At 45.0% G+C, this 14,972-nt stretch overlaps 1 protein-coding gene across 4 annotated transcripts in view; it reads right to left on the bottom strand.

Annotated features, from left to right (window-relative positions):
* Positions 1-14,972, bottom strand: part of LOC108442444 (adhesion G-protein coupled receptor G2-like) — a 57,269-nt gene that overhangs the window by 13,258 nt on the left and 29,039 nt on the right. For all 4 annotated transcript variants that reach the window (XM_037547333.1, XM_037547334.1, XM_037547335.1 and 1 more), the window contains 10 exons: positions 12,640-12,838; positions 11,101-11,254; positions 10,341-10,502; positions 9,945-10,061; positions 8,840-8,885; positions 8,170-8,270; positions 7,529-7,554; positions 5,605-5,808; positions 2,469-2,625; positions 1,727-1,879 (listed from right to left, as the gene is read on the bottom strand). In XM_037547333.1, coding sequence (XP_037403230.1) covers positions 1,727-1,879; positions 2,469-2,625; positions 5,605-5,808; positions 7,529-7,554; positions 8,170-8,270; positions 8,840-8,885; positions 9,945-10,061; positions 10,341-10,502; positions 11,101-11,254; positions 12,640-12,838 — 1,319 coding nt within the window. The remainder of the gene's footprint in view (positions 1-1,726; positions 1,880-2,468; positions 2,626-5,604; positions 5,809-7,528; positions 7,555-8,169; positions 8,271-8,839; positions 8,886-9,944; positions 10,062-10,340; positions 10,503-11,100; positions 11,255-12,639; positions 12,839-14,972) is intronic.

Genomic DNA, 14,972 nt, shown 5'->3' with positions numbered 1-14,972 from the left:
ATTTAGTAGTGAGGAAATTTCACGACTGGACTTGCTGCACAGGTGGCGTCCGATCACGGCACCACGCTGGAATTCACTGAGCTCCTGAGAGCGACCCATTCTTTCACTAATGTCTGTAGAAGCAGTCTGCAGGCCGAGGGGCTCGGCTTTATACACCTGTGGCCATGGAAGTGACTGGAACACCTGAATTCAGTGATTTGGATGGGTGAGTGAACACTTTTGGAAATATAGTGTATATTTGACACACACAGACATCACACTCACTTGCATGTAATGAGCTTTAGGTCTATGTGTCTGACACCAGACAATTACTGTGTGATCATTAATTTCATTGATATTGTTACAGGATGGCGGGGAGGCGGACCCAAATGCAGAACTGAAACCCAGCAGAGAGTAAGGAGATATATGGGGGCAACAAAGAGTGCGTCTAACGTTGCTAGTGAGAAGACCTGGACGCAGGTTTGAACCGCCGCTGTAACGGTCTACAGTCCACGGCGTTACCACTGCACCACTGGGGTGCACAGGTGACCACGGGCAGAGCATCTCAAGGAAAGCAGAAGCGAGAGGCAGGAAGACGGGCAAACCAAGGCCACGGCAAGCGCGGCGTGCTCAAACAAAGGCCGAGTTAGAGAACGGTGAAACAAAAGAACAGAAAACAAAGCGCTTCTTCTGCGGTTGTGAGAGGAAGGTCAGCTTTAGGTTTAGCCGGTTTGCCCTTTGAGGAGCAAACACTTTTACATGGCTTGGATATTTTTTTTGTTGTGAGTAATTTGGGGGTAATTACTCTATTTTTGTCTTTTGATCTTTAATTTTTCTTTTTGGGGCAGTTTTCTTTTGTTTGTTTGTTTGTTTTCAAAGACTAGGTACCATACCGGCCACCCCTCTACAAAGGTGTGACAAACACTGGCGTTTGCTGCAGCCTTAAATAGGGGAGTTCACAGGTGTGTCAGGTTAGTCTGATTAGTGGTGGTGCCTTGCCACCTTAGCCCTCCGCTGGCAGCAGGCGGTGCAGTCTGGGCGCCTCGCTGCCGACGCCCTCTGCTGGCAGCAGGTGGTGCAGGCTGGACCCTTACATTTATCCACCACACAGAAGCTATTTCATTTATTTTTGTTAAATCATTAGAAGATGAAAACAGTTTGGATTTGGATGGGTTTTTTTTTTGTGCACAAAAAAGTGCCAAACCAAATAGTGCAAACCAGATAAGAAATTAGAAGCCAAAGGATGACTCAAAATGACTTCTTGGAAAAGTGTAGGATGGGGGGTGTTTGATGGAATGGGCTTAAAGGTGGGGGGCACAGTGTTTATAGAGGAAGATGTTTGTTTTAATAAAGAAAGAATAATCTCTTCATTTTTTTAATTTGCTGAATGAAATATTATAGACAGACTAATGTCTTCAGTTTCCTCAACTAATCGATTCCCAGTGAGGTCATAAAGGACCAACTAATCCATTATGAAAATAGCGGTCAGTTGGAGTCGTAGACTGCTGGTCGCTTTTCTTATAAATATTTAAAATATATAAAGTCAGTGGTGTTTTCTTCATGCTGGTGCTTCAACTACAGTACACAACACATACGACTAGAAGAGCACATCGTCCTGTGATGAGCCTGGTGCACGGCTCCATCCAGGTCGTTGCTCTTATTCCGTTTTTCCCTTAAATGTGTCACCCATACATTCAAAGAGAAAAGGACAATAACAGCACCTAGGAAGAGGAGCAGTACTACACACCTGGAAAAGGGTGCTCTTCTGGTAGAAACTGAACTGGACTCTGGACGCTAGCTTCTGCTGCTGTGAGGTGAGATTGGCCATAAGGGAGGCTGGGAGAACGATCGATCCCTGAGGAGGCAGGACGCTCATCCTGGACACGGAGTCTCCATCAATCTGGCAAACAGGAGGAGGCATCGTAAAGACACACTGATCTGATAATACAGTCTTCTGCATGTCCACACAGCACAGGGTCACTGACCTTTCTAATAACACAGCATGGGAAATACTCTGTGATGGGCACTTCACACCGGCGGAGATCGACTGTTATGCTGTTTAGCAAAAATAATACCTTCTTCACCGTGCAATGGCACACTGGGGTATTTTGGACTGTGCATAACGTTTTATTACATCTATTAATTCTGTGAATAAATATAAGAATTCTTCCTTAACATGCCATACATCCAAGAAACAGGATTCTCAGATGTTCAATAACTGTGGGCAGGACAAGATTTTAACCCCTTATTCTCCAGGGCAAATTTTGGTTTGTCCATCTGAATTTACATGACCAGTCATAAAGCAAATTATTCAGTAACTGCATAAAATAAATTCTGGGAGATGGAGTCCATGGAAACCTCTGAGCCAGAGGGATGCGTGACAGCAATGGATCAATAATTGATTGTTATGTCTGTTATTGAGCAACCAATCATATGAGCTCAGCTGCATTTGTTTCTCAGCACTGTGAGCACTGATGTCTGAATGTTACCTGCAGGGTGGAGGAGTCGGTCAGAGTGAATGAGGTCTGTTCAAAGACAGTCCCATTCACCATTTTCACTGCCAGAGCAACAGACGGGGACAGAATAGTCTTATTCTGTCCGTTCACCACCAGCTTCAAGCCAACACGGTCCACAATCTCAACAATCCTGAACAAATCAGAAGAGAACAAAAGGTTCTATTAAACATGACAAACCCACATCACAGCAGGACTGCATAGTGTCCCATAATACTGAGTATTCAACTGACACAGGCACACTATATTTCCAAAAGTATTCACTCCCCCATCCAAGTCATTGAACTCAGGTGTTCCAGTCACTTCCATGGCCACAGGTGTATAAAGCCGAGCCCCTCGGCCTGCAGACTGCTTCTACAGACATTAGTGAAAGAATGGGTCGCTCTCAGGAGCTCAGTGAATTCCAGCGTGGTGCCGTGATCGGACGCCACCTGTGCAGCAAGTCCAGTCGTGAAATTTCCTCACTACTAAATATTCCACAGTCCACTGTCAGTGGGATTATAACAAAGTGGAAGTGATTGGGAACGACAGCAGCTCAGCCACGAAGTGGTCGGACACGTAAAATGACAGAGCGGTCAGCGGATGCTGAGGGGCATAGTGCGCAGAGGTCACCGACTTTCTGCAGAGTCAATCACTACAGACCTCCAAACTTCATGTGGCCTTCAGATCAGCTCAAGAACAGCGTAGAGAGCTTCATGGAATGGGTTTCCATGGCCGAGCAGCTGCATCCAAGCCTTACATCACCAAGCGCAGTGCAAAGCGTGGAATGCAGTGGAGTAAAGCGCCGCCACTGGACTCTAGAGCAGTGGAGACGTGTTCTCTGGAGTGACCAATCACGCTTCTCCGTCTGGAAATCCGATGGATGAGTCTGGGTTTGACGGTACTTGTCTGACTGCATTGTGCCGAGTGTAAAGTTTGGTGGAGGGGGGATCATGGTGTGGGGGTGTTTTTCAGGAGTTGGGCTCGGCCCCTTAGTTCCAGTGAAAGGAACTCTTAAAGCTTCAGCACCAAGAGATTTTGGACAATTTCACGTTCCCAACTTTGTGGGAACAGTTTGGGGACGGCCCCTTCCTGTTCCAACATGACTGACCACCAGTGGACAAAGCAGGTCCATAAAGACACGGATGAGCCAGTTTGGTGTGGAAGAACTTGACTGGCCTGCACAGAGTCCTGACCTCAACCCGATAGAACACCTTTGGGATGAATTAGAGTGGAGACTGTGAGCCAGGCCTTCTCGTCCAACATCAGCGTCTGACCTCCCAAATGCGCTTCTGGAAGAACGGTCAGAAATTCCCATAAACACTCCTAACCCTTGTGGAAAGCCTTCCCAGAAGAGCTGAAGCTGTTATAGCCGCAAAGGGTGGACTGACATCATATTAAACCCTATGGATTAAGAATGGGATGTTACTCAAGTTCATATGCGTGTGAAGCCAGACGAGCGAATACTTTTGGAAATATAGTGTATATAGATGGTTGGATGGACAGATGTACTTCACTTCCCAAGAGGAAACAGTTGTGGATACAAAGAGCTGCATTTTATTCTTTGTGAAATCAATGCTTTAACAACGTTTGTGTAAAGCTAGAGCTGGCAATGACGAGTTTCCTAGACCTGACAGGCTACCTGTAACTTTTAGGATTGATTTTAAAGTTATTTTATTTGGTTTTAAAGATGCAAAGTGCCTAGAACATGTGTACCTCATGATTAATAATAATCTTTATTTATGCAGCCCAAAATCCCAAGGCTTTACAAATTAGACAAAACATAAACCATGAACACAGTCATAAAGGACGAGAATAACACAGAAGTAACATGAAATATTGATAAAAAAAATACTAAAACGTCTTTAGAATGAATAAAAATACATCATTTTTATGTGAAGTTTATATTTTTTTATGTTTATTATTATATACATTGTCTAAACAGTAGTAAGTAACCAACTATAAACTTATCAAACTCTAAAATAAAATAAATAATACAGTTAAAATAATAAAATAGAATTACATTTTATTACAGGTCAGATTTAGTATGTTTAATTTCAGGGAATTATGAATAAGCCAGTTGGAACAAGTAAGTCTTTAGTCTATATTGGAATATATTTGAGGATGTTACAGGACAGGTTGATACAGTCAGAGGCCTGAAGCTCCAAACAGAAGATATTTTAGAGAAATACTGCATATAAAATCACTGCAAGACGCGCCGCCAAACAGTGTAGACTGGAGTTTTTCCCTATTCAGACATGAACACTCACATTACTGTTAAACTATAACAGCATCCGCTCAAAACCAAAGCATAAAGTTTAGAGACTCCTGTTTAGTTGTATTTAGTACTCAGTCAGCGATGCTGCTGCTTCAGCACTGGATGAGTGAGCGGTACGGATTTAAAGCAGAACAAAACTGTATGTCAACATTAGAGAGAATATGTGACGGTATCCAAATCCTAGTTAATGTAAAAGTATCCAGTAAACCGTGCGGACTGCCTGTGGTGCTAGTGGTATTACTGCTGAAATACTGAGGTGATTAAACACAGTCAAATCAATTAGCTTGCATATCGCTGCTGTCGAATCAAAACCTCGTATCTCCAAAATTGTAACTTTACAGAAGAAGGAAAAAACACACACTAATTTTAATGGAAGTCAATGGAACCAGAATTTTTTCCATGTCATTTTGGATGGTTTATTTTGGCCCATTCACCATGAAATTCACACACCATGTAAAGGGAAACAGGCATTTTCAGATTATCTCAAAAACTGAAAAATGATAAAAATAGAGATACAAGGTTTTGTTCCGACAGCAGCGGCACATAAACAGTAAAACATTTCAGTTGTGTTTTCTGATTGGCCGTTTTCAATGTGTAAAGACACATAACATCTTTTGATTGTCATTTGATTGCCAGCGCAGTTGATGTGGCACTGTCAGTGAGACAGGTGAATAGACTGGCATGGCTCACACACACACACACACACACACACACACACACACACACACACACGTCAACCATCAAAGCCAAAATATAGTAGCAAAAATAATAAATAAACACGTAATCATCTATAAGGCTATTAATGTGAAGCCTCAGCTTAAAAACAAAGAGCAGCCACCCGACTGCTCGTCTCACCTGCTTGCAGTGGACGCCAGCGCTGCTGGTGCTGCGGCCAGCAGGTTGCTGACGATGTTGATAGACGTGCTCCCCAGAGTCTGGCTGACTTCTGGCCCAGAGACAAGCAGTTCTAGCTCAGACACAATGCGCTGGACCTGGGCGGAGTTCAGAGCAGAGGCGTCCCTGGCCTGATTCAGCAGACCTTCGGCTAAGTCTTCATTGCTGTTTCAAAAGATTCAGAAAGATTGTTTGCATTGTAATGTACAGAGTTGTGCATGTGAGAGTTGAGCAATGTACAGTGCCATCAAAAATGACTTGCCCCTCAACAGATTTCTTTCATTTTTCCTAAATGGTCGATTTTAATTGTTTCAGATCACCAGCCTAATTTTACTATAAGATAAAGACAATGCAACTAAGCACAATGTGCAGCTTTTAAATGACCGTTCCATTTATCGAAGATAAAGATTTATTCAAAACCTATATCACCCATGTGAAAAAGTAATTGCCCCATCATTGTCCCGCTGCATAACCTAACTACGCTTGAGCTTTGGGTCATGACCTGACGGGAAGGCATTCTCCCTCGTCCATCACACTACCACCACCATGTTTCACTGTTGGTGTGGTGTTCTTATGGTAGAATGCAGTGTAGGCTTTATGGCAGATGTAACGGGACCAATGTCTTCCAAAAGGTTCCACTGTTGATTCATTAGTCCTCAGAATGTTATTCTAAGTGTTCTGGATGTTTTTTGGCATATTGTTTTCTTTTTGGTCAGCAGTGGTTTGTGCTTTCTGAGTCTCCCATAGATGCCAATTTTTCCCAGCATCTTTCTTATTGTGGAATCTTGTACATTCACCTAAACGGATGCAAGTAAGGCCTGCGGTTCATTAGCTGGTTGTCGGGGTTCTTTTCGTGACCTCCTGGGAGAGTCGTTGATGTGCTCTTGGTGAAATTTTGGTAGGCTGGCCATTTGTGGATAACGGCTCTCACTGTGGTTGTCTGGAGTCTCAGCAGTGGCTTTGCAACCCTTTCCAGACTGATTGCAGTGACTTTGTTTGAATCCTGTTAAATGTTTGTTAAATGTGTGTCCTGTTAATGGTTTGGAGACTGTGGCTCTGTCTAAAAGACAGGAGGCTGAGCTGGAGGTGGCGGAGATGAAGATGCTGAGATTTTCGTTGGGAGTGACGAGGATGGACAAGATTAGAAATGAGCAGATCAGAGGGACGGTGAAGGTGGAGCAGTTTGGAGATAAAGCCAGAGAGGCCAGGTTGAGATGGTTTGGACATGTGTTGAGGAGGAATAGTGGAGATATTGGGCAAAGAATGTTGGAGATGGAGCTGCCGGGCAGAAGGAGAAGAGGTAGACCTCAGAGAAGGTTTATGGATGTAGTGAAGGTGGACATGGAGATGGTTGGTGTGAAAGTAGAGGAGGCAGTGGATAGGGCGAGATGGAGGCAGATGATCCGCTGTGGCGACCCCTAAAGGGAGCAGCCGAAAGAAGAAGAAGATTTGAATCCTATTAAAATGTGACATCGTGTGCTGCCTTTCGAGACCTTCTAGCTGACTCACATTGCCAGACAGGTTCTATTTAAGTGACGTTTAGCTTTAACAGGCCTGGCACTGATGATGCCCAGGCTTGGATAGTGAAATTAAACCCAATAGCCACCTGAATTTGGTTAACTGGTTGACTTTAGTGGCTCAAGGGCATTTTTCACTGAACTGAACAGCCTTTTTCAAATGAAATCATCGCTCAAAAACAACATTTCATGTTTACTTGCGTTAACTTTGTCAAACATTAAAAGTAGGCTGGTGACCTGAAATGTTCAAGGGTGACAAATTTCCCACAGTAAATAAATAAAAAGGGCAAATACTTTTTCACAGCACTGTAAAGGCTCCTTTCTCAGTGTGGTAACGTTTGAATGGATGATACTATAAAGGCACTTACGTTAGGTTCGTGCTGCCACGACGGTTCTGTTGCAGACAGAATAAAATGCTCAATTTAGTGCTTACATTTCAAACCTGAACTAAGCCTCTGATGCCAATGAGGATAATAAAGCAAGTAGTTTAAGCTCAGATTCGAGTCTTTATCCTCTAAACTTGCATGAGTGAGTCTTTAATAAGCCAGTGTGACAAAAATAGTCAACCCTGAGTCTGTTTACACGCACTCGATAATAACAATAACTGCTGTATCATAGACTGCTGATGGGGTAGCAGAGTCAGAGCGTGCGAGGCATTGCAGTGCATGCTGGGGACTGTAGTGCAGCGCACTGTGAAACGAGCTAATGGCATTAGAACATTAAAATGCTTCTGTGGGTCGGAGAGGATTGTGTCTTGGGTTTGACACGTGGGATCCAGACTGTCTGGTGCCTGATTTCACACCGTAAACTGTTGTATATGTTAGAAGTATCTGAAATCCATCCTGAAGCAGCGGCCAGCAGAATCTACCGCTATAACGTAGTTGGTGCTGAGATTCTCCACTGACCAGGGTTGTGTGCTAATAAATGACCATCTGTCCCTGCTGTCCTTGTTTACTGTTAAGTCTCAGAAAAAAAAGCTGCAAAATAAGAAGAGCGAAAGAGCTTTCACCCGCAGAGCAAAGCTGGTGAGATGGTTACAGCTGCACACCGTCTCAGTCTCAGTGCTGCTCATCACAGTGCAGCCTTCGGAGCTCCAGCCACCAGAGCCACCTGCCAATCAAACAATCAGGCATATAATCAACCACAAACTCCAAGAAGACACCATATCAGCCAGAAATGAAAAAGATCTAATAAAAATCAAACTAAACTGGGCTAAACCTCGTCACTGCATCTCCTCTCTCACTGCTCACTTGTGTTTCTACTCACTGTGCTTTTAGACCTCACACCACTCAACACGCATGTAAATACAGCAAATCTCACATGTCAGGTAAATATGCAAATAGAGATACTTTTAATTCTACTCTTACACTTGAATTAAAAGCAAAACACAATGACTACAAAGCAAATGTTAAATATCCCAGCTGTACATTTCAATGGACAACCTCTGTTTGGTTCAGTGTGCTGGTAGCTGGTCACACTCTGCTCTGGTTCAATATCAAGTTCAGGCAGCGAAGAGCTCCACAGCATGTTGGACCTATTTCTTTCGTCTGTGTTTATTTCCATGCACTCGAAATTTCTTTTCATTGTCAGTTACTTTATTTTTACTAAAAGCAAGTGGTAAAGTACTAATCGAGTTTCCTGAGAAATCTCCCTCCCCGAGTGCATCTCCTGTTCCTTACTGTTCAAGCTGAAATTCCAAAACACACAGGATACGGAAGAATCATTCTGTGAAGAGAATGGCAGTGAGAAAAGAGTCACTCGGCAAGATCTGAAGTAAAAGCATTGGTAACTTGTAAAGCGTAAACATTGGGGCTGCATGACTGGACACTCTCCACTCATATTACTCTGCACTACCACATTTATACATTATATTTATATTCCACATTGCTTATGCATCTATAAATGCCATATTCACAACTGTTAACACTGCTTATGATTTACGGTACATATTTCATTCACTGGAGCGGTCACTATCAAGTCCACAGTATTTATGCAGTTTTCTTCTTATTTTTGTACTGTATTGGTTTTAGTATACTTCCTAATGTATTTCATTCTATTCTTTATCTTTTCTTTCTATTTGTGCATCTGTAAACAGTGTAGGCCAGTACTGTGGGTAGCGCTGTTGCCTCACAGCGAGGAGGGTCTGGGTACGATTCCCAAGCCGGGTGACCGGGGTCCTCTCTGTGTGGAGTTTGCATGTTCTCCCCGTGTCTGCGTGGGTTTCCTCCGGGTTCTCCGGTTTCCTCCCACAGCCCAAAGACATGCAGTCAGGCCTATTGGACATGCTAAACTGCCCCTGGGTGTGAGTGACTGTCTGTCCTGCAATGTGTGTATCCTGCCCCCCCCCCAATGTGTGTAGCCTATCCCTGGCCTGACGGAGAAGCGGCTTGGAAAATGGATGGATGTATTTTGTACTGCTGCACTTGTTCTCTGGGTTTAATAAAGTATCTATCTCTCTATCGATCTATCTATCATCATCCACCCAATTGCACATCTAAAATAATAGCAACTGCCATGGACATCAAACAGCTGGGATTTCTTTGTACGTCTAAATATAAAAAGCAGTTCAGAAAATGCTGAAATGGCTTTCTAACAGCTTGCATCGTCCTTTATGGCTCTCGTTGTCATTGCATTAACAAAGTTGTTAAAGTTGATTAAGAAATTTATGGTACATAACATTTTATGTCTACATCATGCAGCCCGAGTCAGAACTGAAGCTCTTGTTCTTTTTCAGTCTAGTGAAACCAGAATTACAGCATAATGAAACTCAGAATGTTTACTGACCGAAACAGGCTCAGTTTTCCTCAGCGTAATTGTCACATTGTCTGTCAGGTTGGAGATAGACAGGTTAGCCACACTGCATCCCAGGACTCCGCTGATTAACGAGTTTGGCTCTTGGTCCTACACACAGCCACGACAGTAATGCTGGCTATCAAATTTACACTAATGAAAAGTATTTGTACATTTTTAAACAAAAAAGCTGGTTTCAAAACTATGCCAGGAACTGTACCAACTATGCCAGTCACACCAGTATAATGATGAAGTGTCTGAACACCCAATAAAACACAATAAATTAAGTGCAGTCTACCAAAAGAGGAGCAGAACCTGTTCTATATGGTTTGTAAGACATACCCTACAAACGTAAGGGTAAGAGAGTGCCTCGGACAGAGGAGTACAGACCTGGAAGAGAGAGCTCTTCTGGTAGAAATGAAACTGTATTCTGGATGCTTGCTTTTTCTCATCCATACTGATTTTGCTCAAGAGGGTGGAGGGGAGAATGATGGAACCCTGAAGAGGAAAGGCTGTGTTGTTTACGCTCCAGCTGAGTGAGTCAAAATTGATCTAATAGAAAAGAGAAAGAGGCAGTTTATAGACACCCTGCATCCAGTCTGTAATACTAGCATCTTCTAATGCAGTCAGTATGGCCGAGCCATCTAAGGCACTGGGTTCAGGTGGGTTCAAATCCCACCTGTAAAGGCCAAATCTTTAAGAGGGCTGTTGTGGGTTGAAGGTCGCTGGTTCGATCCCCAGAGCCGACAGTCCATGACTGAGGTGCCCTTGAGCAAGACACCTAACCCCCAACTGCGCCCCGGGTGCTGCGGATAGGGCTGCCCACCGCTCCGGGCAGGTGTGCTCACTGCCCCCTAGTGTGTGCATTCACTAGTGTGTATGTGGTGTTTCACTGCACGCATGGGTTAAACGCAGAGGTGGAATTTCCCCGTTGTGGGACTAATAAGGGTTTAATCTAATTAATTTACACATTAAAAAATAAATGTAAGCAAAACATTGTGAGCTTGCTTGTAGTAGGTAATTAGACAGGGCATTTAAAAATAATATCACAGGCAATTATTGTAAATGATCATCACGGACATGGATCCTCATGGTGTAAAATGCAGGTTTGGGATGTTGAACACAGTAAGAAACAGTTTTGAAGCATTACCTGTAAGTTGGAGGAGTTCACGGTGAACGAGGTGTTGGGAAAGTCAGTCCCATTCACTCTCACCACTGCTAGAGCCACATATGGGGAGAGAATGGTCTTATTCTGTCCCAGTTCCTCCAGCTTCAAACCAACTGCGTCCACAGTTCTAATGATTCTGAGCAAATCAGAAGAGAAACAGCGTTTTTATTTGAGTGGCATGACTGTGTAGTGTCCCGGCATGAGAGTATTAGGAGCTCATTCCTGGCATGTCCAGTGACGGTTCCTTTAGGAGTTAACGGGATGTAGGGCCTTCTCTAATATTTCGTCATAACCTGGTGCTAAAATTGGTTAACAGCACATTATTTGTGATTGAACTGCAATTCCATATAAAACACAGACCATGTATCACTGCACTCTGGCACTGTTTGTTTATTTAAGTCTTATCCACAAAGGGCCGGTATGGCTGCAGGTTTTCACACCAAACAAGCTGGAGCTCACCTGATTCTACAACCCCGTTTCCAAAAAACTTTGGACACGGTACACAATGTAAATAAAAAAGAAATGCAATGATGTGCAAATCATTTAAACCCTAATTCATTAAAAATGCTTCAAAGACAACAAATCAAATGTTGAAACTGAGAAATTATATTGTATTTTGAAAAATATTTGCCAAATATTTGGTGAAAGACTGGACCATCAAATAGAGCAACAACTCAAGAAGAACGTTCCTCAACATAAACCAGCAAAGAGCTTCTGCTTTCCATCGTCTACGGTGCAGAATATCATTAAAGACTCAGAGAATCTGGAGAAATCTCTGTCTGTGAGGGACGAGGCTGACCACCAGTATCTGCTGGCCGTGATCTTTGGGCCCTCAGGCAGCACTGCATTAAAAACAGACATGATTCTGTAGTGGAAATCACTGCATGGGCTCAGAAACACTTCTGAAAACCACTGACTGTGAACACAGTTCATCGCTGCATCCACAAACGCTGTTAAACTCTAAAACACAAAGAAGAACCCAAATATAAACAGGATCCAGAAACGCTGCCACCTTCTCTGGGCCTGAGCTCATTTAAAATGGACTGAGGGGAAGTGGAAAAGTGTCCGGCGGGCCAAGTAATCAACAACTGAAATTCTTTAGGAAATCATGGACACTGTGTCCTCCAGGCTGAAGACCACTCAGCTGGTTATCAGTGCTCAGTTCTAAAGCCAGTATTCATGATGGTTTAGGGGGGCGTTAGAGCACATGGCATGGGTGACATCCTCATCTGTGTAGCCAACAACAAGCTAAAAATAAAGGACCATGACTTGTGCGCCGCTTGTCTTCTAAGCCAGTTATCTTCCTGGGTCACGGGGGGAGCTGGAGCCTATCCCAGCAGTCATTGGGTGGAAGGCTTTCCTGGGATACAAAATTTCTAAATTTGAAAACTTTATTATTTCAAGGTTTAAATGAAACCGTCTTTGCTGTTGAACATGTTGCCTTCTGTTTACTTGATAAAGCATTATTAAGCTCATGGATATTATGATAAGAAACAGCAATAACTCATCGGTTCATCCCACCTGTTTGAACAGGATGACAGCATCTGTGCTGATGCATCCAGCAGACTGCTGACAATGTTAATGGAAATGTTCCCCAGTTCCAGTGTGACGTTGGGCCCTGAGAGAAGCGTCTCAAGCCAAAACACAATCCACTTCACCTGAGTGGAGTTCAGGGCTGAACCGTTCTTGCTCTGCTTCAGCAGGTCCTCAGCTGTCACGGCTGGCAAGAGAAATCAAGAGATTTAAATCCACCGTATTTCTGCCACTTTACATAATGCAAGACATAGCAAGAAAACAATTAACATCACAATGTAGATGCTTCACTTCACTCAGCTAGAATCAAAACTAGACGACACTTTTCAACAACACTCCTGCTCATTTCTTTCAAACTCAAATGTATTATAACAGGGATTTGATCCCTTATTGACTAACACTAAGAGCCTTTATTTACATTAGATTGCCTGCCTGCCTCCCTTCCTCCCTGCCTGCCTGCCTGCCTCTCTCCCTTCCTGTCTGCCTTCCTCCCTCCCTCCCTGCCTGCCTGCCTGCATCCCTCCCTGCCTGCCTGTCTGCCTGCCTCCCTCCCTGCCTGCCTGTCTGCCTGCCTGCCTGCCTGTCTCCTTCCCTCCCTGTCTGCCTGCCTGCCTGCCTGCCTCCCTCCCTGCCTGCCTCCCTCCCTGCCTGCCTGCCTGCCTGCCTCCCTCCCTGCCTGCATGCCTGCCTGCCTACCTCCCTCCCTGCCTGCCTCCCTCCCTGCCTGCCTGCCTGCCTGCCTCCCTCCCTCCCTGCCTGCCTGTCTGCCTGCCTGCCTGTCTCCTTCCCTCCCTGTCTGCCTGCCTGCCTGCCTGCCTCCCTCCCTGCCTGCATGCCTGCCTGCCTACCTCCCTCCCTCCCTCCCTGCCTGCCTGCCTCCTTCCCTCCCTGTCTGCCTGCCTGCCTGCCTCCCTCCCTGCCTGCCTCCCTCCCTCCCTGCCTGCCTGCCTGCCTCCCTCCCTGTCTGCCTGCCTGCCTGTCTCCTTCCCTACCTGTCTGCCTGCCTGCCTCCCTCCCTGCCTGCCTCCCTCCCTCCCTGCCTCCCTGCCTCCCTCCCTCCCTCCCTCCCTCCCTCCCTCCCTGCCTGCCTGCCTGTCTCCTTCCCTCCCTGTCTGCCTGCCTGCCTCCCTCCCTGCCTGCCTCCCTCCCTTCCTGCCTGCCTGCCTCCTTCCCTCCCTGTCTGCCTGCCTGCCTCCCTCCCTCCCTGCCTGCCTGCCTCCTTCCCTCCCTGTCTGCCTGCCTGCCTCCCTCCCTCCCTGCCTGCCTGCCTCCCTCCCTCCCTCCCTCCCTGCCTGCCTGCCTGCCTCCTTCCCTCCCTGTCTGCCTGCCTGCCTCCCTCCCTGCCTGCCTCCCTCCCTCCCTTCCTGCCTGCCTGCCTCCCTCCCTCCCTTCCTGCCTGTCTGCCTGCCTCCCTCCCTTCCTGCATGTTGTTCCCTGACTAAAGGTACTGAGATGGAGGCTTGAGGGTTCCACCCCAGTGATGAGAGGAAAACTGACCCAGAGACAGTCTAGAACCTTTATTTCTGAGAGTGTAGGGGTGTGATTGACAGCTGCCCATGGCACATAACATACGAGGAACTCAAATTCCAACCACTACCTACTGAAAATACCTTCCTACAGCCCGGGCCAGACCAGGACAGCTGTCCAGGACGATTTTTTTGATTCACACACTTCATGGTGTAAATAATGCTTTGATCCTACATTATGTGAGTTAATAACTGGATATATGAAGTTTTAATGTTCTCTAAGAACCCAACTTTGAACAGGCTGAAAACACAAGTTACTCTGCTTTCTACATTTTTCTGTACATTTAATCAAGTTAGTAATAAAACAGTGATCTTATTGCTTCATATTAATAAGCAGGCAAGATGATGGGGCAATAATAACTTAATCTATATGACATTCATTACCTTGCCGAGCTGAAAGACTGTCCTACCTTAGATAGTAAGCAGGTGGCACCGTAATTCACTACTTTCTGCCATCTGGAGAATACTTTATATACACTATATTTTACTGTATCATTACTCTGAGAGACAAGTTCGGGGAACTCCAATTCCCAAAAGCCCCTGGGCTGATTAGGCCCAACCTGGCACACCCGTGGACTCCTCTACTTAAGGTTGTGTCAAACAGCAGCCCTTTGTCACGCATTTATAGAGGGGTGACCGGTAAGGTACTTAGCCCAGGTGAGTATTGAAACAAAAGGAAAAGGAAAGGACAAAGAAAAAAAAACAAAAAGAAAAAAAGAGAAATTTGCAGAAAGTGTCTGTTTTGCAAAGAGCAAACAGGTGAAACATACAGTCCACCTTCCTCTCATAATCACT

This window comes from Pygocentrus nattereri, chromosome 18 (assembly GCF_015220715.1).
Source record: "Pygocentrus nattereri isolate fPygNat1 chromosome 18, fPygNat1.pri, whole genome shotgun sequence".
NCBI lineage: Eukaryota > Metazoa > Chordata > Actinopteri > Characiformes > Serrasalmidae > Pygocentrus > Pygocentrus nattereri.
Note: the sequence above shows the minus strand (reverse complement) of the source record. Positions and strands in the feature narration are given on the sequence as shown.